The 22581-nt window shown below is 33.6% G+C and overlaps 1 protein-coding gene across 1 annotated transcript in view; it reads right to left on the reverse strand.

Moving 5' to 3' along the window:
- LOC148274422 (uncharacterized) overlaps positions 1 to 21925 on the reverse strand; it is a gene marked incomplete at its 5' end in the record, with an annotated part of 91297 nt that extends 69372 nt beyond the window's left edge. The window contains 7 exons of the mRNA XM_088237139.1: positions 6821 to 6977; positions 7224 to 7340; positions 10446 to 10491; positions 10540 to 10715; positions 12893 to 13036; positions 14410 to 14655; positions 21780 to 21925. Of these exons, the coding sequence (XP_088093265.1) occupies positions 6821 to 6977; positions 7224 to 7340; positions 10446 to 10491; positions 10540 to 10715; positions 12893 to 13036; positions 14410 to 14655; positions 21780 to 21925 (1032 nt within the window). The remainder of the gene's footprint in view (positions 1 to 6820; positions 6978 to 7223; positions 7341 to 10445; positions 10492 to 10539; positions 10716 to 12892; positions 13037 to 14409; positions 14656 to 21779) is intronic.
- Positions 21926 to 22581: the final 656 nt, after the last annotated feature.

Raw genomic sequence — 22581 nt, forward strand, 5'->3', positions numbered from 1 at the left:
TTGTAACAAGAGCAAAATAAGAGAGTGGCTACTCAATCAAGAGTTTATATATGAATAGTAGCTTAGGTGTAAATATTTTATTTTTTCATATATTTTCTTGTATTTAAAAAAAAAAATTATACATTATTATTTGTATTAACATGTTTATTCTGATCTTTCCGGCTGTTAATTTTTATATGTTATTCATTGTTTTTATAAATGTAAATAATATTATTAAGTCAGTATAAATATAATCTTCACCAACAAGCTACCAAAAGTGGCTTGGTGGGATTTTAGTTTTAGTAAAAATATAACAAGTGAATTTTTTTTTAAATTGTAAAAATGTATAATTATGCTATTAAATAAAAATAAAAAAATAGAGAAGGGGAAAGGGACAAGACCACAGGATGTGTTCAGAAGATTGGTTAGGATATCCGCAGCAGCACGAAGGGGAGTCAACAATATTAAAAACAAATCATTTTTGATTAAATTTACCATGACCTGATAAAAACTGCGTAGTCCAGTGATCGGGGATAACGCAAGAAGATTCTAAGCGCTGACGGATTGAAGGGAAAAAAAGAAAGGTAACCCTCCCTGAAGGGCGATCCCGGCACAGCGGTATCTCGGGATCGCATCCCCTACTGCGGCGCGTTCATTATAACATAGTTTACTCTCGTTTCTTCCCTAGACCCGTCCGCCCTCCGCCCTCCTCTCTGCACCCAGTACCTCGGAGTCTCGCCAAATCACCCCCGTTTTGATACAAATTGTAATAACAGAAAAAGTTTTTACTTCGCGGCCTATATTTGACACAATGAGGGGAATATTTTTTAATAAGAGCGAGATATTCATATTGAACCGAAACCTTTTTTATCGGTCCAATTTTAATAGTGCCGTCAAATTAAAATTATCTAAACAAAAATGTAATGTCAACATATTACAGCTGAGTCTAGAATCCAGAGTACAGAAGTCTAGGCATCCGCAGGGCTTATGACCTGCCATTGGCTGGTTTAAGTGGCCACTTTACACACTGTAACATTCACCATTTTGCATATATTTAAACATCTATATTTCTTACAATATTTGAGTTTGTCCAAACGTTTGTAGACAAAAGACTGGATTTCACCCCCTTGGGAGTCATTAAGAATAACAATTTACAACAGGGATGGAGAATACCTTAAATAAGGGAATATGGAAGTCTAGGCTAAAATCAACAAATGGATGAATTGAAGAAATATTGATGTTCAAACATAGGCAAAATGGTGAATGTTACACAGTGTGTAAAGTGGCCACTTAATCCATCCAAAGACAGGTCATGAGCCGTGTAAATGCCTAGACTTCCATATTCGCTTATTTAAGGTATTCTCCATCCCTGTTGTAATTTGTTGATGTATATTTCTTTCAATTCTTCCAACTGTTGAGGTTTGTGAAGTTAAAGAGCTGATACCTTTATTGCTGAGGGTGAGATTCATCAGATTTTTTATTTTTTTCAAGCCAATCAACAGGCTTTTGTAAGCCCTAACATATTTGCATTATTGAGTATTTATTATAAAGTAAAACTTAATTCAAACTATATTTAATTTACAAAGGTATTATTATGGCATAATCTAGGCGGACATGGCAAGTGTGTCATCGCGAATCGGGAGTGACAACACCGCTTGCTTCTTGAATGCTTGCCTTTGCTGTAGGAACACATCGACAGTACCGTTGAGTGAGATTCCGTTCACTGTTCTTAGGGTCCTTGGCAGAGGGGAAAAGAATCCGATGTTAGTTTTATAATTTCCCACAGCAAAGACAGGATTGGTTCGCAAGTTACGGCGAGGTACATTAAGGTTTATCTGAGCAAGGATATCATGGGCATCTATACAGTTAGATATCAATCTGTACAAGAATATTAAACCAGCCAAAATCCCTCTGAATTCTACACTAAAGATTGAATTATATTGCCTAATATGCAGGTGAAATGCAAAACTATGGCGTCATACTGAAGCTATGTTATTTTAGTGCGTAGATATGTGTACCGTGATGTACGCTTCCCCTTGTTTCATATCGATGTACCTACCTAAAACTTGAAGGGGTGGGTCGGTAGTGTATCTTTGTAATTGCTTGAGAGAATTTATCTTCAACTATACCGTCAAGGTGAAGGTATAACGTCTTTATCTTCTCATCATAATCGAGGCCCAGAGGTAATTTTTAATAGGCAAATTATATCAGCTATTTCACGGAGTTTTTGCAGAGGTGATGTTTTTTACATATTTTAATATGTTGATCGGACTAAAACTCAGGTTTCAACCGTAAACACATGTACTTGAGGAATTAAAAAAAAAATTAAGTCACTAAAAACTCAATTAAAATTTGAATCGGGTTGTGGTCCCGTGGCTAGTGTATCGGACTCACGGATCAAAGGTCCGTGGTTCAAATCCCACTCTACCCCAACTTGATTCCCATTGTCTAATAGTGAGATATTTACCACTCGTTAAAAATGGCCCTCAAAATTAAATATATGGGTAAATCAAATTTAAAAAAAATAATTTTAAAGGTCATTATCTGTTAATTTGTGTTTGTTGTTAATATTGTTTGTTGCTATATATGTACATTTTTGGAGAATGTTTATAGTGCCATTTTTGTGAAAAACACCTGAAGGGCGCTGTACAATAAATAAATATCCCAGCACGCCTTGCAGCTACAGAGCGCATGGAGAGTAAGAAATCAAGCCTCTATTTACATTTTTTTTATTTTTTTTATTTGACAATCAGGTTTAGAGTTTAAGTGATGTTTAAAAAAAAAACGAAATAAAAAACAAATTATACTTTACTATATTGATTTACTTTCTATAAAAAAGTTGTCTTCTATATTGGAAACATGTGGAGTTTATGCTTGTTTTATGAATAGTTTTATATGCAATCAAAGTAGTTATCAATATAAACGTTTGAAATGAATAATCTGGCTATCAATTCGAAGTATTTATCTATGGATATCAATACTTCGCGAAAACATCTATCAAACCGAGTGACTTTCTTTGAGCAGTCGAAATTCTAAGGCGCATAATAATGTTCCATAAAATCGTATAAAAAATTAGGTTAGTTTTGCTGTCGCCGATGTCTGGCGAGATACGGCCGTACGGTCGGGGTGAATTTGGATAGCAGCCAAGAATTCTGGCGATCACGGGCCGCGCAGACGACAACAATGAGCATACACGGAGACCATCATAAATAATATATTTACCAGCGTAAGTCAGGGGGCTTTTGATAGGTAATGGAAAATCAGTTGGGGGTACAATTCTTGACCCTTTGGAACTCCCGAACGGACATTTCTTCAGAATTATTAAATTAATGATTTAATTTGTTAAAATATTGTGTCTTTTACAGTAGTATTTTTTTTCGGTATAAAATGACCAATAGAAACTATCATAAATACTTTACTCGTATTTACCAGCGAAAGTCATGGGACTTTTGATAGGTAATGGAAAATCAGTTGGGGGTACAATTCTTGACCCTTTGGAACTCCCGAACGCACATTTCTTTAGAATTATTAAATTAATGATTTAATATTTTAAAATATTGTGTCTTTTACAGTTGTATTTTTTTTCGGTATAAAATGACAAATAGAGACTATCATAAATACTATATTTACCAGCGAAAGTCATGGGACTTTTGATAGGTAATGGAAAAACAGTTGGGGATATAATTCTTGACCCTTTGGAACTCCCATTTTTTTCCATTTGCGGTATAAAATGACAAACGGAGACTATGATAAATAGTATATTTACCAGCGCAAGTCATGAAGCTTTCGATAGGTAATAGAAAATCAGTTAGGGGTATATTTCTTGACCCTTTGGAACTCCCGAACGTACTTTTTTTCAGAATTATAAAATGAATAATTCAATTTGTTAAAATATTGTGTCTTTTACAGTTGATATTTTTTCAATTTTTGGTGTAAATTGGCAAATGGAGACTATCATTAATAACATATTTACGAGCGCAAATCATGAGGCTTTGATAGGTTATAGAAAATCAGTTAGAGGTTTAAAGGTGACCCTTTGAACTCCCGAACGTACATTTCTTCAGAATAATAATAATGAAAATAATTCGATTTGTTAAAATAGTGCGTCATTTTATTTTAATATTTTTTTCATTTTCCGTATACGGAATCACAGGACAAAATCATTTCTTTAGAAAATAGTCCAGTGCTACAGGAAATTGGAGATAAAAAAAAATTACACGTGGTACGGCGAAGTTTCTGGAGAAAATATGAAAAAAAAATGGTTTAAATAAAAATGAACTAGGTACTTCGTGACGCCATAGGTTTATGTGATCACGTGTTTTAAATAACCAATCAATTGAACGTAGTTATGCAGAAAACAGCCAGTCCGCGATTTTAAAAAAAAAATATAGATATTGGTGTTATCAAATTCAAGAAGGTGAATTTTATGATTTTAAATCAACCAGGCCACTTTCGTACAAAAAAACTGTAATAATCACCTGAAAATTTCATGATGTCAAATAAAAATTAATGTCGCCGCAAACATTCAAAGTTTGTACGAGGTTTCATTCGATATTAGATCTGGCTGTCATTAAAACCATTTAATCTGGTAATATACATGATAAAATTCTTTTTTTGTAATATAAAAAAAAAATGCGTGCATTATAAATCATTTGCCAAAGTAAAAATCATTCCAACTATTGTGTAGATTTGATTATTTACTATTTTACAAAAATCTCAGTTTCACTTTTCTATGGCTGGCTGCTTTCTCGTTTTCAATTGTCTTTTTTTTACATTTTCAAAGCAATAGATTTCCGGTTTCCGGGGTAGCCATGCTTTTCGACGTTTAGCGTGTTTTGACGTTAACCTTTCCCTTACTCTCCTAAATACAACCGCGCGTTACGGTGCTGTGTAGTCACTACACATGAAAAAATAAGAGATTTAAAAAGATAGAAACGTAATATTATTAGGGAATGGCTTTAATTAACCATAAATTAATTCAAAGATGATCATTTTCAAATCTAACTGCTGAAAACATGAAAAATCCATTGGGAATCGCTAACGACTCGGGCGAAACGTGCACCCGCGCCAACTTCCCGAGAGCTACTGAGTAGCTATATAGTACTGGACTACGTGACTGACTGAGAGTATACCTTTGATGATATTTGTAATTTATCCCTGATTTCCGATGAAACGCCTTTTTAATAACAGTTGATACGTAAATGTGTAATGGAGGAATACTGAAAATCTCAACCCAATGTTTATTATATTTATAAAGATATTATAGTTATTGGACGCAATATGTACTAGCTACACATCACTGGGGTGGTAGGGTAAAGCGAGACAAATAATTTGTTTTTATAACTGTACGGGGTTCAACATTTAAATGTCAGAAACACTAACCGACCCGAACTCGTGACGTCGCGGGTGGTGTGATTTCGATGTTCGGTGGGGATTTTCAAAACTACAAAACTTCAAAAAATAATAGCGTCTATTAATAAATGCTTTTAAATATGAATACAAATTAACGTCTAATTGTTTGTTTTCGGTGTTATGTAAGGTTTTGCCGCGACCGACATTTATGTATTTTCGATGGCGTCAGGTGCAAAAACTATAAGAATTACCGAATGTCTAAAACAATGACCGGATTGCCCGTTTTGGTTTGTGACGAGCAGAAGGGGGGTTGCGAGGTGACGTTATACGGTTGCGCTGCACGTGGGGCCTAAATTTGGGCTTGTGAGGGCACGGCGCGCGCTCAGTTCGGTTGTATCTCCGGAACGAGTTGGTCGATTTAAGTGATCGAGTACACAACCTACAACGTTACAAACCTCTCCGACTTCATTTGGAAACACCACCGTCGACTTAATGTGCGGTTTTAATGCGTGTCTCAATTACATTATAAGGATAACTTTTATTAAATCGTAATAATATTTATGCTAAGTGCTTGATTTAGTGTATCAGTGTTATTATTGTGCATGTTAGTGAGGGTGAGTATATATGTGTTGTGTGAGGGTGTGTGTATATGTGTATGGGTGAGTGAGTTTTGTATGTATGTGACAATGAGAAGTGAATATAGGTGGACTTATTGAATAAACCTATAAACCACCTTATCGAAAAAGATTAAACAAATTAGTCCTGTTGAAGATAAAATACAATGAACCAGTGTAAAAGTCTACACCAATATATTTGGAACAATTCTATTATTGTTGATTCACTGAGTTAAGAAAAATTCGACTTACGAGATGAATTTCTTCTTTTCCGATGTAAATAATAAAGAAACTGAAGACATTGAATGAGAAAAATGAAACAGAGTAATTGAAACAATGAAAATAGAAAAAATATATAAAATTAACTTAAATTAGAGAAACCAAATAAAAGAGACAGTGCCTTAAGGGGGAAAACAGACCATTCAACTAGAGGTGGTGATAGGAAGTAAATAGGTGAAAGTGATGAAAGCGTAGCACTAGTGAGGAGAGCGTGAGAATGCAGAGAGGAAAGACATAGAAATATAGAAAGTAACAAAGTAATTGGAAATTTTCTGTCTAGATGCAAACCATGCGTATCTAATAGTGAAAAATGAAATTTCGACACAGTAATCAAATAGTAACTCTTAAAATTACATTGAAGAGAGCACTGGCCTAAAATATTGTTTTGATGATGAAAAAACAAAAAAATGTTATCCAGTATAGAATATTCTCACTAAACCCTGAAAATTGATAAATATTCAATAAAATAAAAATTTCAATAATTCGTAACATTCGGGGATCCTGAAAAAACATAATTGAATTTTTAGTCAGAATGAACTTAGGGGAACATCATTCATGCTCCGACAAGTTAGTAAATTACTTGTTTTCTCCAGTACCTGAATATCTGGTCCAACCTTCGGGCGGTGAAAGGCTTCTGTGATCGTAGTGTCTAGGTGACTTGGACCTTGATCTCTGGGAGTGACCGCCGTGCATTGGTAGAGGTCCATCGGCTGGAGCAGCGGAGTGAGATCTTTGCCCTAGCATAGATCCATTCTGAAATAAACAAAATCGGAAATAAAATTTAATTCATATTTGGATCACGATACTAAAACATGCATTTAATCAAGTGGACATAAAAAAAAAAATAAGGGAATGAGGGCATTCCCTGCGGCACTCCAGGAAAATGCGTTTTTTTTTATACTTATTTGTTGGTCTAAATTGCTTCTGATTACACTCATTTTAAAATCTCATCTATCTACACAGATGCAATATCTTAAAGGTCTATTTTTGGGTACCTACCCGTCTATATCCATGGGAGTAAGAATTCGGTTTAGTGTCTCTATTCATTACGGCAGCTCTCTGCCTACCCTGAGGACTCATGTCGCGGCGACTTCTTCGCCCGAAGTCAAGCTCCATCTGTAAGATTTTACACAACAATAGTTTTTTCTCTAGCGTTCTTATGATTTTCATACCCAAAAAGGAGCAGAGCAAAAATTGATAATGGAACTTCTGATTTAAAGCCCGTGATGCTATAACGGAACCACAATACTTCTACAAGTTATTACGTATAGTTATAGCTTTAGACTTGGTGAACTATCAAAAATCTGACTAGAAAAAAAAACGACAAATTTTCATAATTTTTTTTTTTTTTTTTTAATATTTTTTTATAAAATATATGAGGGTATAAGAAGAAAACTTAGAAATCTCTACCAAAAACGGAAAATGAGTTAACATATTACAACAGGGATGAAGAACATTTAAGAGAAGGTAATATAGACGTCTAGGCATCTACAGGGCTTATGACCTGTCAATGGCTGGTTTAAGTGGCCCTTTACACACTGTGTAACATTTACCATTCTGCTCATATTTGAACATTTATATTTCTTAAATTCTATCATCTGTTGATGTTTGTGAAGTTAAAGAGCTGAAACCTTTATTTATGCGGGAGAGATTCATCTAATTGAATTATTTCATCTACATACTAGGCAACACCTTAAAATGTTTTTTTTTTTAATTTATATACTACTTCATGGACCAGGTGGATTTATTAACAATATTTTGAGTTTGTCCAAATTTTTGTGTATAAGGACTGGATTCAACTCCCTGGGGAGCTGTTTATATTAACATATTACAATAGAGATGAAGAATATTTTACATAGTGTGTAAAGTGGCCACTTAAACCAGCCATTGACAGGTCATAAGCCCTGTACATGCCTAGACTTCTATATTACTTTCTCTTAAATGTTCTTCACCTCTGTTGTAATGCGTTAATATAAACAGCTCCCCAGGGAGTTGAATCCAGTCCTTGTCTACAAAAATTTGGACAAACTCAAAATATTGTGGAAAATTAGTTATTGACGCTAAAATAAAGTATACATAAAATAAAGTATAAAAAAATTTCGTCAATGTATCAAAGTGTTTGCTTATTTCTTTTTCGCGAGGTCGACATCCAATCCCATATCATTATATATTATCAAACCAACCTGTTCAGAGAGTTGATACCGTACGCGATCTGGGTGTTATTCTTGATAGCAAACTTACATTTGAGAATCACTTCGATGACATACTGACCCGTGCACATAGAAACCTTGGTTTTGTACTTCGTACATGTCAGGTATTTAATGATATCGCGTGTATTAAAATGGTCTACTTTGCTCATGTTCGCAGTTTGCTCGAGTATGCCTCTTCTGTTTGGTCTCCACAATATGTCACACATAAAGAAAAGTTTGAGAAAATTCAATGGACATTTCTTAGACATCTTAACTGGAGATGCAGGTATACCGATCTCAATTATATGTCTTCCTGCAAAAAACACCACTTGCTTACTTTAGAAGATCGCCGTCTACTGTTGGACATGGGGGTGCTTCATGACATACTCAGTGGACGCCTTGATAGTCCGGCTCTTTTGTCAGAGTTATCATTAAATGTCCCCGGCTACCGCACCCGTCACACGTCGAGCTCTCTATTTCATGTGCCAGCAGTTCGTACGAACTATGCCCAGAACTCTCCACTTATACGTTTTGCTAGTGAAAATAATTTGAACTTTCCCCTTATTGATCCATTTGATTGTAAAAAAATAACATTTAAAATGCGCGTCTTAAAACATTCTTTTTTGTCTTATACTTAGTTTCAATAATAAAGTTTTATTTTATTTTATTAAATTTTATCTCTATTTCTTAATATTTTATATATATTTATATTTTCGATACCTGACACCCTCTTTCCAATATAACACCCACACACCCACCCTCTCACTCACTTACACTCACACAAACACACTAGTATGTATTGTACGTGTATTTAATGTATTTCTGTGGATATCTGTCATTGGTTTTATTCTCTGTATATGTTATTTGTTATATTTGTATTACATGTATTACTGTTGATATCCCCAATAAATAAAATAAAATAAAAAAATTTAAAAAAAACCCTACCTACCTAAATAATAGCGTAATTTAAAACCGTCTCTAAATATTGCAAAAACCGATTTCAACTAGACTACTTGACACGGCAAATTAACCATTCTCCATTATGTAAGTGAAGCATAATTAGAAAACTTACAAATCTTTTTTCAATGTTTTTCGCATAAATCTATAACTCCTTCAATGGAGATTTCCAAGTTTTCTTCTGATACCCCTCATATCTTATATATATAATTCCTCTGTACGTGTGCTGTCACTGAACTCCTTTTAAACGGCTTAACCGATTTGCGTGCGGTTTTCAGAGAAATATAGATCTTTGCACTGTGCGTGTTCTTAGATATTAAAATCTTCAATGTAATATGTAAAAATAAAGTAAGAAGCATCAATTTTTTTTCATCGATCTACCAGGGTTGCGTTCGAAGGAATGCAATTACAAAAAATGAAATGATGTTATTTTTTTGTCTGTTAAAAAAGTATGTTTTTGAATGTTTACAAACAGCATTTGTTTTTTGTGGATCTCAATCAGATTCTTTCCTTAAATTCCTTATAACTCCTACCCATTTATTCGCTGGATTTTGGTAAAACTAAAATAATATTAAATTCAATATATTTTTAAAAATCATATTCCTACACAAGTATAATACCTCTGTGTTGGTGAGAAGACCAGAGTTTGACGTTTGCAAAAAGAATTCAATTTTTGAAAAAATATTTATTTTATGTTTTTGAATTCAACTATAAACAAATACCTAGGTACCTACTTATATTCAATATTTGAATATTAACTATTTTTAGTTTTGAAATTTAATTACAAACAAGTACCTAGGTACCTACTTATCATTGAAAAATCTGTTTCCAAGGTAATAGCAGGCAAGCCAAGGTTCGGGCAGGACAACGTCTGCCGGGTCCGCTAGTTCTTGATAAATAACTAAATATGATATGTTTTCGAGTCATTGTTAGTTGTGAGTTGGGCTTTATTTTATCGGGGGAACGATAAGTAAAATGTAATTTAATTAAATAGAATAAGCAAGAACCTTTTAAGTTAGTCACAGTGACAGAATTGAAAATTTCAAAGACAAAATAATATATCGTTTCAACCGACCACTTCGGCTGGAGGGGGGCTGGAGCTCGACCCGAGGCTGGAGATGCTCGCCCCGTCGGCCACGACCCGCTGGGGGCGCGCGCGGGCGCGGTGCGCCGGGTGGCGCGGGCAGCGCGCGCCGGGCCCCGCGCCCGCGCAGCCCTCCAGCTCGCACTCGGAGGTGGTGTCCGAGTCCGACAGGCGGCTGGTGGACGTCGACGGCGGCGACAGGTGGTCCGTGGGCGTCAGCGCGGGCTCGGCGTCCATGTCGCACGTGTCCATCCGGTAGCGCTGCGGAGAAACGTTGGTCAGCACATTGGGCGAAAATGGATTTTGTCAATAACGAGTATCAAATACAAAAAGAAAGTTGGTAAAATTATTGCATTTTTATACGTACTTCTATTTATGGTAGAGTCGAATTTAGTCGTAATGATCAAATTTATGTATATGGTTTAGTCGCGATAATGAGGAAATTCAGTGTCTTTTTTTTATTTTTTTATTTGTTAATAGAATATTAAACTAAGCCAAAATTTTCATTTTTATAAATTTCATTATCAGCGCTATGATTTTTTAAAGTTTTGTAATTCTGAAATAACTCCGCGTGTGACGTCAGAGGTTGTTCTATGACAGCTTTTTTTCCGATTGGTTCGTTTACGGTGACCAAACCGGATATCTTTCAAAGCTCTCATATCATTGGATGATTCATATGAACCAGTGACGTCATTCAAAGTAGTGCGTTTTTATTTAAAAAAAAAAAAAATTTTCGTACATTTTGAAGAAATTTTACCGTACAATTTAATACTCTATTTTTTGCCGCGCGCAAGAAAACATTTTTTGCCACAAATTTCCCGTAAGGCTGAAGTTCCTCATTGTATTTCTGTATACATATCTGTACCTCAGAGGCAGACGGATGCAAATCCAGATTTTGACGAAATGACATTTTGATATTCGTATCCAGATGTCTGATTCTGAGTTCATGCTACCGCAAGTTAACGCTGAAATTAACACGACCGCGCTTCACTTCGAACGTAAATTCAAATCCGTATTCTGGGCTGGTATTCCAAACGCTCTCGTGGCCGTATTATCTCGTGTTGTAAATACACGAGATAAAAACTGTTTTCTCGTGCCACGATAGTGGTTCAGAATAGCACCTCTGTTAACACGAGCTAGTGTTAAATTATCGCGAACTTAGAATCAGACTGCAGTTTATGATCGTGTCCATTGATTTTGATAAAATTTAAGTCTTATAAAGAAAGAACGATGTATCAAAGTACTGAAAATAAAAATGAATGCTTTTAATCATTAAAAATCATTTAGAGAAAGTAAATTCTTTAGCTTTGGTTGAACATTTGAAGTTTGCATTTGCATCCGTCTGCCTCTGAAGTACAGATACAATAGTCACATTTCGTCGTAATAAATATATTACTTCTATAATATGGCATCAGAGGATTCGTTCATTCTTTTTTTAGGAAAAATAAATATTTGTGATTATACGATTAACCAAAATATGTCCATTTTGGGGCCATTTTCAACGAGTTAAAAATAACTCCGTATTAGAAAATGGTAATCAAGTGAGGGTAGAGTGTGGTTCAATTCTTGGGCCTCAAATCTGTAATTTTGCAACACCAGCCGCGGGACCACAGACCAATTCTTAGTAACAATTTATTCGTAGTAATTGTATTTCTATATATAGTTTAGTCCAATTTAGTCGTAATAATCGTATTTCTATACATGGTTCCGTCGAATTAAGTCGTAATAATCGTATTTTTATACAAAGTAGTCGAATTTAGTCGTAATAGTTTTTTTGTTAATTGAAAAGAAATATTTGCATTCTTATGATTTGCCCAAATATTTAATTTTGAGGGCCATTTTCAACGAGTTGTAAATAACTCACTATTAGAAAATGGGATTAAGTTGGGGTATAGTGGGATCCGAACCACGGAAATTTGAGTCGTGAGTCCGAGACACTAGCCACGGGACCACAATCGTATTCCTATACACGGTTTAGTCGGATTTGATCGTAATGATTGTATTCCTATACATGGTTTAGTCGAATTTAGTCGCAATAATCGTATTTCCACAATACATATTTTTTGCTTTAGCCATGTTCTCTCCACTGCTAGATGGCGGCCTCTTCCAACATCTCCACTCCTTCCTATCACCCGCTTTCATCGTCCATGTTTTACTGGCCATCGAGGTAACATCGTCGGCCTATCTTTTTTGTGGCCTTCCAACACCTGTTTTATTTGCCCGTGGTCTCCACTTTATCATTCTGGGTGTCCACCTGCCACCATTTTGCCTCGCCATATATGGTTTAGTCATTATAATCTACGGTAATTGCCAAAAGACAGATTTAATGCTATTCAAGTAATTTGGTGAAGGTCAAAGTTGTCTTATATTACAGTGATGAAAAAATTCTGCACTCCTTCGGCCTCCAGGATGGAAAGATTTGTGATTCTTGCACTAACCCCTCCGTGTGTCGGCGCTATATCTTCGTGCGTTGTTAGGTAATACCACTCTGGCTCATCGTTCAACGGTGTCAGGCTTAGTTCTAAGACGATCTCTCCAAGAAAATCGTTTGGTCCATATCTGTTGAAGTCCCACACAGTCACCTAGAAAATAAAAAGAGAACCATTTCAAAAAATCTCCACGTGTACATAAAATCTCCACACGACAAAAAATATGTTTTGCCTAATATTATTGCTCATTGCACAAATTGCTTACATGATATTATTAACTATAAGGAATATTGTTGATAAATCCACCTGGTCCATGAAGAAGTATGTATAGGTATTGAAAAAAATTTAAAATTTCTGGCGTTGCCTAGTATGTAGGCGAAATAATCCAATTAGATGAATCTCACCCGCATAAATAAAGCTTTCAGCTCTTTCACTTCACAAACATCAACAAATAAAAGAATTGAAGGAATATAGATGTTCAAATATGGCCAGAATGGTGAATGTTACACAGTGTGTAAAGTGGCCACTTAAACCAGCCAATGACAGGTTACAGGCCCTGTAGTTGCCTAGACTTCTATATTACCTTTTCTAAAATGTTCTTCATCTCTGTTGTAATATGTTAATTATTAGGAAGATTATTAATTATAAGAAGCTCTATTAGGAAGAGCGATTAGTCATTTTGCTAAATTTGAGAAGATGTGCGATTTTGATTACAATAATAATATTTAGCTTCTTTTAACAATATTTATCCTCGATCAATAACATTAGTCTATATTGATAATATTAAGCCTATTTTTGAAAAAAATAAAATAAAACAAACACCATATTTCACACAAATAGTCATGCTTTAAACATATTCTTGTCACATGTTGTTGTCCTGTCAGAAATTGTACTATATATTGTGTTGTGTACGTAATTACCATATTACAACAGAGATGAAGAACATTTAAGAGAAGGTAATATAGAAGTCTAGGCATCTACAGGGCTTATGACCTGTAATTTCAATGTTCATATGGCCATTCGACGACATATATTTTTTATCAGAAATTCTTAAGAATATAATTATTTATATCTAAGCAATGCATATCCGCCTCAGGACGTAATGGTCAGCGCGTTCGCCTACCATTCAAGAGGTCTCAGGTTCGATTCCCGACATGGTTGACATGAAATAATTATTTTAAAAGGTGTTTTTACCTATGAATATTTCATAGTGCCTGGACTGACATCTGAAGCATAAGACGAATCATTTTACCTTCATGTAATAAAAATTATTCAGATACGCTGCGATTGATGTATTAACGGAATGCCCTATGCACCATTCGATGCGGAAAGGGAATAATGATGATGATGAATGCATATTTCCATTATGTTTTTAACATGAATGTCTTATATAATTTATAGTTTACGAATCAACAAAATTGAAATAAAGACTGGTTCAAAGTAGCAAGGAGTCTTGTTTACGAGGTTTTTTTGTCAAAACCTCCTGTTCAGCCAGTGTTTTCTACTGCATTTTTTTTTAAATTTACCTCCAGCATCCGTTGCTTCAGGTCCGACCTCCTGATCCCGGAGTAGACGAAGGTTTGGCCCCAGCGGGGGTCGTTGGTGCTGGCAAGCGTCTTGGTCCTCCTCTTGGACTTCTCGCTGCGGTCGGGCAGCAGGAAGATCTTGGCGTAAGGGCACCTGGGCTGGCCACCAGCTCGCGGTATGAGGCCGGCTCCGCAGACTATGGTCACCACTAGCTGGAGAGCAGCCGGGTCGAAACCGAGTTTCACCTGCAACAAAATGCAACATTTTGTATTTAAAAATTACGCCACAGAGACGTATCTTCATTTATTCATTCTGAGTCTGAGCAGACAAATAATGCAGTTTTGTGTGTAAAATCAGACTCCCATTTAGAAAAAGGTGAAGTTGCAAAATTATATTTTATATAAGGCAGTTAAAAATAATATAAAATGGGAAAAAACATTTATAAAGAAGAAAAAAAAAAAATTTAAACAGAAATTTAAGAAATGTGTGTTACAGCATGTAACCGGGAGGGTGAATCATCGGTGGCCGAGCGATGGAAGATCTCAATGCTCATCGATTTAACTCCAATGTACGTTCCGCGATATTCAGTCGTTTAAAAGTTTTTCGGATTTTTAAGAAATTTTAGTATTAATCTGATTTTAGGCTGAATGTCCCAAGTGTAGCCAAACTATTAATTAAGTCTGCGATCGTATTTTTTTTAAGTTGCTCAACATTTGGCCTTTCATCTTACAATATGGGTTAGAGTCATTATTTGGTTTCATTCCAAATAAAATATTATCTTTACAAAAAAATCTGCAATCTTAATATTTCAACTAACTTTTAAAGGCTATAAAAAGAAAAATTCTTTGAATTTTTTTTTCTTAGAGCCCTTAAAAGTTCGTTGAAAAATGAGGTTGCCAGATTTTTTGGTGAAGATAATTTTTTATTTGGAATTCAATCAAATAATAATAACTCGAAACTATATTGTAGGATAAAAGGCCTACTACAATAGAGCTACTTGTAAAAAAAGTTACGATCGTAGAATTAATAGTTTGTCTATACTTAGGGGATGTTTTTTGTCTATTTTTTTAAATTTTAACTACATAAGAGTTTAATATATGTTTTTTTTTTTTTTTTAATATTTACAAAATAGTCTTACATTAAAGTCCTGCTGAGTTGCATACATACAACTCGTCAGCAGATTCTTATAAATTGCATCGATTATTTACACTTAGCCTACATTAACAATAATTTTACTTATAAAACATTACATATTACATTATCAAAAATTAAAAACTATCACTAATACAAAAAACTTTTTTCTATTAACCATAACTTGAGCAAACGTCTCACTCCTGTATTTAACTCAGTATTTTTAATATTGTTTGGTAACATGTTAAATATTTTAGGTATTCAGCCTAAAATCATTTTTTTAGCAAAATTTCTTAAAAATCGGAATAACTTATAAACGACTGAATATCGCGGAACATACATGTAGGTTAAGTCGATTGGCATTGAAGTCCCACATCGCTCTGCCACCGATGATCCATCCTCCCAGTTACAGGCTGCATGTACATTGTTATTATTAGAACACACATAAGAATGTGTTTATGTGTGCCCTCTTTCAAGATTCAAAATAATAAATATATAAATAATAAATAAAATAGAACCCTGGATGCCTATTCGTAAATACCCAACTATATTCGGAATGCTTTGGTACCTATCACTCGGAAATAGTAGATAATATTATTTTTTTTAAATACGGGATGGAGAACACTAAAGACTTTGGGACATATTTAAACTGCCTTTGTTTTCAAGTAATGCTGCGTACCTATGGACTTTTTATCAATCCAATAACAAAAAACCTCCCCTGTTCGTACCATTTATATGCCGATGATTTGCAATTATATATTCATTTCGAACCCGTTGACATTGTTGAAACACATAAAGTAATGTCACTTGCACTCGAGCATATCTCTTCATGGACAAAAAAACATTGACTTCGTCCAACAAAAAGCCAAATTGTACTTGTTGGTAGTAAAAAAATGTATTCAAAGGTGAATTTTTCCACATTTACTCTTTTCAAAATAGATGGTACAGAAATTCCATTCATGACTTCAGTCAAAAACTTAGGTATTATCATTCATAAGCATTAAGGGAGGCACGATCAGGTTAACGAAGTTAGTCGTAAGCTTTATAGCAGTATGCACTCACTTCAAAGATTACAAAATTTCTTGCCAATTAATGCTAAGCAAACATTAGTCCAGAGCTTACTTATTCCACTCCTTGACTATGCGGATGTATGTTATCCAGATGCTAACTCTGAATTACTTGATAAGTTGGAACGATTGCAGAATGTTTGTAAACGTATATCTTTGATCTTCGCAAATTCAACCACATAACCGAATATCGCACGCAACTATACTGGCTCAGTATCAGGCATAGAAGAAACATTCGCATTCTATCACTTCTTCACAATATTTTAAATAATCCCACTTCGCCTGGTTATCTGAGAGAGCTCTTCCAACTTCTATCACAACACGGACTATCTCTGTTCTAGTAACGAGAGAACCCTTTTAATAACCTTTCATCGCTCTAATTTTGTTGCCTCCTCTTTCACAGTAATAGCTTATTGATTGTTGAATAATCTACCCACTAATGTTAGAGAGGCCTCTTCTTTATTTACATTTAAACCAAGATTAAAATCTCATTATCCAAACATTTAAGTTGTTCCTTTATCCTTTTTCTTTCTTTCCCATCCCCTCTCCTCTCTTCATAGTATAGTGTTATTTTTTTATGTATTTTTATTTTCTAAATCTTTGTTTTAAATTTTTGTATAAAATTGTAATATTCAGTATGTCCATGTACTTGTAATTTTCTCAAACTGAACGGTTTTGATAGGTAGCATGAAATTACCCTAAGGCAATATGCCCACCTTTGTATTTATATAAAGTATTAAATAAATAAATATGGCCCGCATGTGTCGGGAATATAATAAGGAACTTTAGCCTTACGGAAAATTGGATACAATAAATGTTTTCTTGCGCGCGGTAAAAATTGGAGCATATAATTGTAGTGCAAAGTTTCCTATAAATGTACGAAAAAAAAATCATTTCAATAAAAACGAACTACTTTGAATAACGTCACTGGTTAATATGATTCAACCTATGATATGAGGGTTATGGAAGTTTTTCGGTTTGCTTGCCGTAGATGGACCAATGAGAAGAACTGACCTGAAAAGAACCTCTAATGTTACACGCGGAGTTATTTCAGAAATACAAAACTTTAAAAAATCGTAGCGCTGATAAATACGATATATAAAAATTGGAAAAAAAAAATAGTTTAATAATTCTTGTTTAATTAATTTAATTCTTTAGGATTAGTTTAATTATGTATACAATCAGAGAAATAATACTCTATTTATGTATAATAAATTAAATGTTTTACCGGTTAAGGGTATTTTATGGAGCAAAATTATCATCCAACAGATGTTCAGCTCGATTTATAAAAATAAACTAGAACACAGCTATTTAACAAGATTTACATCTGTTGACGGCCTAGTTGTACGAAAATTTAAAAATAAATATGGACAACGTACGTTTGATTTTATTGTTCCAAAAATATTTAATATGTTGCCACTTGACATGAAAACATGTCATAGTAAAAATAAAATTATGTTTTTATTACGTAAGTGGTTAGTAGACAGAACGTTCCTATATTGATTTATTATTTATGTAAAACATTTTTTTATCTCTCATTGAATACATTTTTGTTATTTTCTTAGGTTAACCTTTTCTTTTATTTCTTTCTTATTTTATTGACATTTTTTAGATATTAATTTTAATAGGTACTTTTAATTTTCTTATTATTTTAATTTTTTCTGTAGATATGTGAATTAAAATTTTCGATTTACTTAATTTTATTTTTAATCTTGTTTTGATTACATTTATGAGCACACACTATTTAAATATGTGTTATTTTTTCTTATATTTCAAATAAATTCAAGTAAATTTCTATTCTTTCATTTTAATTGTATTATTTTACTCTATTTTCTTACTTAAAAAAAAAATATATATATATTTTTAAACTATTTTTTATGTTAATTATTTTATACGTATACAGTATTATGTCTGTACTCTTTTAATTTGATTATTAATAAAAACTAATGTCTGAGCACCCGATGACAAACTATCATTAAATAATAATTATGATAAAATTATAAATAAACTTATAAAATCTTAACATATTTTGGAGATAAGATCAAATAAGTATTAATAAGTATAACAGGGGACAGAAACTTGAAATTTTTTTGATCTTATCTCCTAAATATGTTAAGAATAGTATTAAAACTGTAAATGTTGTAAACAATTCAACAGTCTTGAAGATGCCTACTTAGGCGAAAGCGCTCGTTGGTCAAAATAATAAAAATCAAAACTTAACCAAGAAATTTCATTGATAAGTTTATTTATAATTTTATCATAATCATTAACTATGGAATTTTATCAAGAAATATCAACAAAAAACATCAATATTATTATTGAATAGTTTATCGGGACAAAATATATTTTAATACTTTGTTTTCTATATAATGTATTTATATTGTAATAATGTGTTTATTTTATTGAATAAAGACTCTATGAAAAACTAATATATATTTTTTTTAAACCACCGAACTTCCTCATTTATACTTTTTATGAAAATTGTAATTTTTCATTATACTCTCCCAACTTTTGCGATTAATCAATTAGGAATAAATCTTAGTTAATAAGTACACACTCGTGTGAAAAAGCATCGACGAATGCCTTCAAATCGTATGTCTTCAAGTATGTATCATTGTTGTACCTTACCGTACCTTACAAAATAAATACGTCTCCCTTTCGGGATGTTTCGGAATCACTCGGTCGCTTGTTATTAATTCACTGTTCAATTTCGCAACGCCACAAAATTGCCCCTGAGAAGCATCTGCTAACGTCATTCAACATAAACATTCTTGTTTTTATTGTAGTATCTCGGTTACGCCATATATTTATCAGTCTACACTCACTTAGAAGGTTGCAAAAATTCTTACCCATTAGTACTAAATGCACTCTTGTACAAGCATTACTACTACCCATTCTAGATTACGCTGATGTTTCCATGACTGATTTAAGCTGTGAGCAACTCGATAAACTTGAACGACTTCAGAATACATGCATAAGGTACATTTTTGGTCTTAAGGAAATATGACCACATTTCTGATTATCGTAGGCAACTGAAATGGCTCAAAATTAGACAGCGGAGAGATTATCACTCCCTCTCACTTCTGTTCAGTGTACTTCATAGTCCTAACGCTCCTATATACCTGTGTGAAAAATTTCAACGCTTATCAGTTCATGGTTTACCTCTTCGTTCTCATTCTCAAGGCACTCTCTTAATACCCATACACAATTCCTCTTTCTTCTCTAACTCATTTAGTGTCCATGCGGCTCGACTGTGGAATCATCTCCCATCCACCATCAAAGATGTTACTACATTATCTCCGTTTAAATCACGTCCGAAGAAACATTTCCTTTCTCTTCCTTAATCTCTCCTCCTTTCCTTTTTCCTCTTTCCGCTTTTTTCCTTTTTCCCATTGAGTAATAGTTTTGATTTAAGGTAATTTATAAACAAATACGTTTATTTCTATTTTTATATATTTTTCACATTTTTTTTTTTTTTTTCTATTGAATATGTTCTGTAACTTGAATTATAAAAATAAAACTTTTATTTTATTGGTTGGTTGGAAGAAATTGCCATTTGGCAATAAGCCCGCCAATGTACAAATAACATTATGTACAAAAAGTTAAATAAATAAAATAAATAAATAAATTTATTTATTTATACAAGGACAACTCGGCAAACCTACCAATACTGTGGCAACAATACTTCGACATCATATGGTAAAATGCAGTCATAAATAGACTTCACACTCTAGGCAATGAGTATCAGGACGTTGGTGACTCATTTCACATGAAATTTAGTACATATAGAACGGCTCTTTTACTGTATTTCATTGGTAATAGTTTTAGATAACTATTTGTTACTATTGTTACAAATTGTTTAAACTTCTTTGTTAGTCAAAAATGTTTTGAGTTTGTCCAAATTTTAGTAAAAAAAAAAGGAATATAGATGTTCGAATATGGGCAGAATGGTGAATATTACACAGTGTGTAAAGTGGCCACTCAAACCAGCCAAATTAGCCTTATCTTAAATGTTCTTTATCTCTGTTGTAATATGTTAATATAACAGCTCCCCCAGGAGTCGAATCCAGTCCTTGTCCCTACAAAAATTTGGACAAACTCAAAATATTGTTGATAAATCCACCTGGTCCATGAAGAAGTATAGAAATTGAAAAAATAAGATTTTCAGGCGTTGCCTAGTATGTAGGTGAAATAATTCAATTAGATGAATCTCACCCGCATAAATAAAGGTTTTAGCTCTTTAACTTCACAAACATCAACAGATGAAAGAATAGAAGTAATATTTTTAATATATTTGTATTTTCGACACTTGACACTTGTGCAATATTTACACACATGTCCACTCTCATTCCAATATAACACCCACTCACCCACCCTCTCACTCACTTACACTCACACAAACACACTAGTATGTATTGTACGTGTATTTAATGTATTTCTGTGGATATCTGTCATTGGTTTTATTCTCTGTATATTTTATTTGTTGTATTTTTGTTAAATGTATTACTGTTGATATCCCCAATAAATAAAAATTAAAAAAAATATAGATGTTCAAATATAGGCAGAATGGTGAATGTTACACAGTGTGTAAAGTGGCCACTTAAACCAGCCATTGACAGGTCATAAGCCCTGTAGATGCCTAGACTTCTAAATGATCTTTCCTTTATGTTCTAAAGTTCTGTTAATCTCTATTGTAATATAATTTTTACATTTTTTTTCATTTAAATTAATTTTCAGTAACGATAAAATAATATCATCTGACATTTAATACATTTTTGAAAATCGCATTCCCACATACAGTGCACCCCTGTTGGTTGTAAGATCAGAGTTTGACATTTGAAAAAAGAATTCTCTATTTGAAAATTAATTATTTTATGTTTTAGAATTGAAACATAAAAATGTACCTAGGTACCTACTTAATTTCAATATTTGAAAATGAATTATATTAAGTGCTGGAATTCAATCGTAACAAGTACCAAGGTACAACAAGCACGCTAAATACAATAATTGATACTAAAATTTCGATTGTGTAAATTTAATCGATGTACGAGTTTGTACGCAAATTTAGCAATAGCAAAGCATTGTCGGGTTTAGCTCGTGATATATTTAAAATAAAAAATATTTTTTCTGTAAAAGTTATGGGCACCTGGAAATAATAATTATCAAATTACCTGTAGTCGTCCTCCAACATTAGGGTTGTTTGTCGTGGACAGTCTCGGCTGGCGGTGCCTGTGTCCCGAATGGACGTCGGGGGATCCCGGTGACGTCACCAGTACCGATGGCTTCTCGTGGATTCCGACGTTATCCGTGTAAACATCTGGGGAAAAAACAATCATTATAGTCCAAAATAAAACATTCATCCAAGTTGCGTTTCAAAATGGACACGAAGCCGATGAAACAAAAGGTGTCATCTCTTGGTGCACATGTGCGTCGTATCTACCAGAAATTACCCGGAAAAATGTAGCTAATGTGTTTTCGGTTACCAGGCAGACCCCTCGGACATCGGTAGTCGCTTTCATCTTGCAAACAATCTTTTTATATATAATTCCTCTGTACGTGTGATATCACTAAACTCCTTATAAACGGCTTAACCGATTTACGTGCGGTTTTCAGAGAAATATAGATCTTTGCGCTGTGAGTGTTCGTAGATATTAAAATCTTCAATCTTATTTGTAAAAAAGAAGTAAGGAGCATAAATGTTTTATTCATCGATCTACCAGGGTTGCATTCGAGGAGAATGCATTTACAAAAAAATGGAAAGATGTTTTTCTGTGTACAAAAAAGTTTGTTTTTGAATGTTTACGAACAGCTTTTTTTTGTGGATCTCAATCAGATTGTTTCCTTAAATTTCTTATAATTTCTACCCATTTACTTATTTTTACTGGATTTTTGTAATACTAAAATAATATTAAATTCAGTTAATTTAAAAAAATCGTATTCCTGCATAAGTACACCCCTCTGTTGGTGAGAAAA

Source organism: Micrasema longulum, unplaced genomic scaffold, assembly GCF_059751315.1.
Source record: "Micrasema longulum isolate JH-2025_06_02 unplaced genomic scaffold, ASM5975131v1 h1tg001656l, whole genome shotgun sequence".
Taxonomy (NCBI): Eukaryota; Metazoa; Arthropoda; class Insecta; order Trichoptera; family Brachycentridae; genus Micrasema; species Micrasema longulum.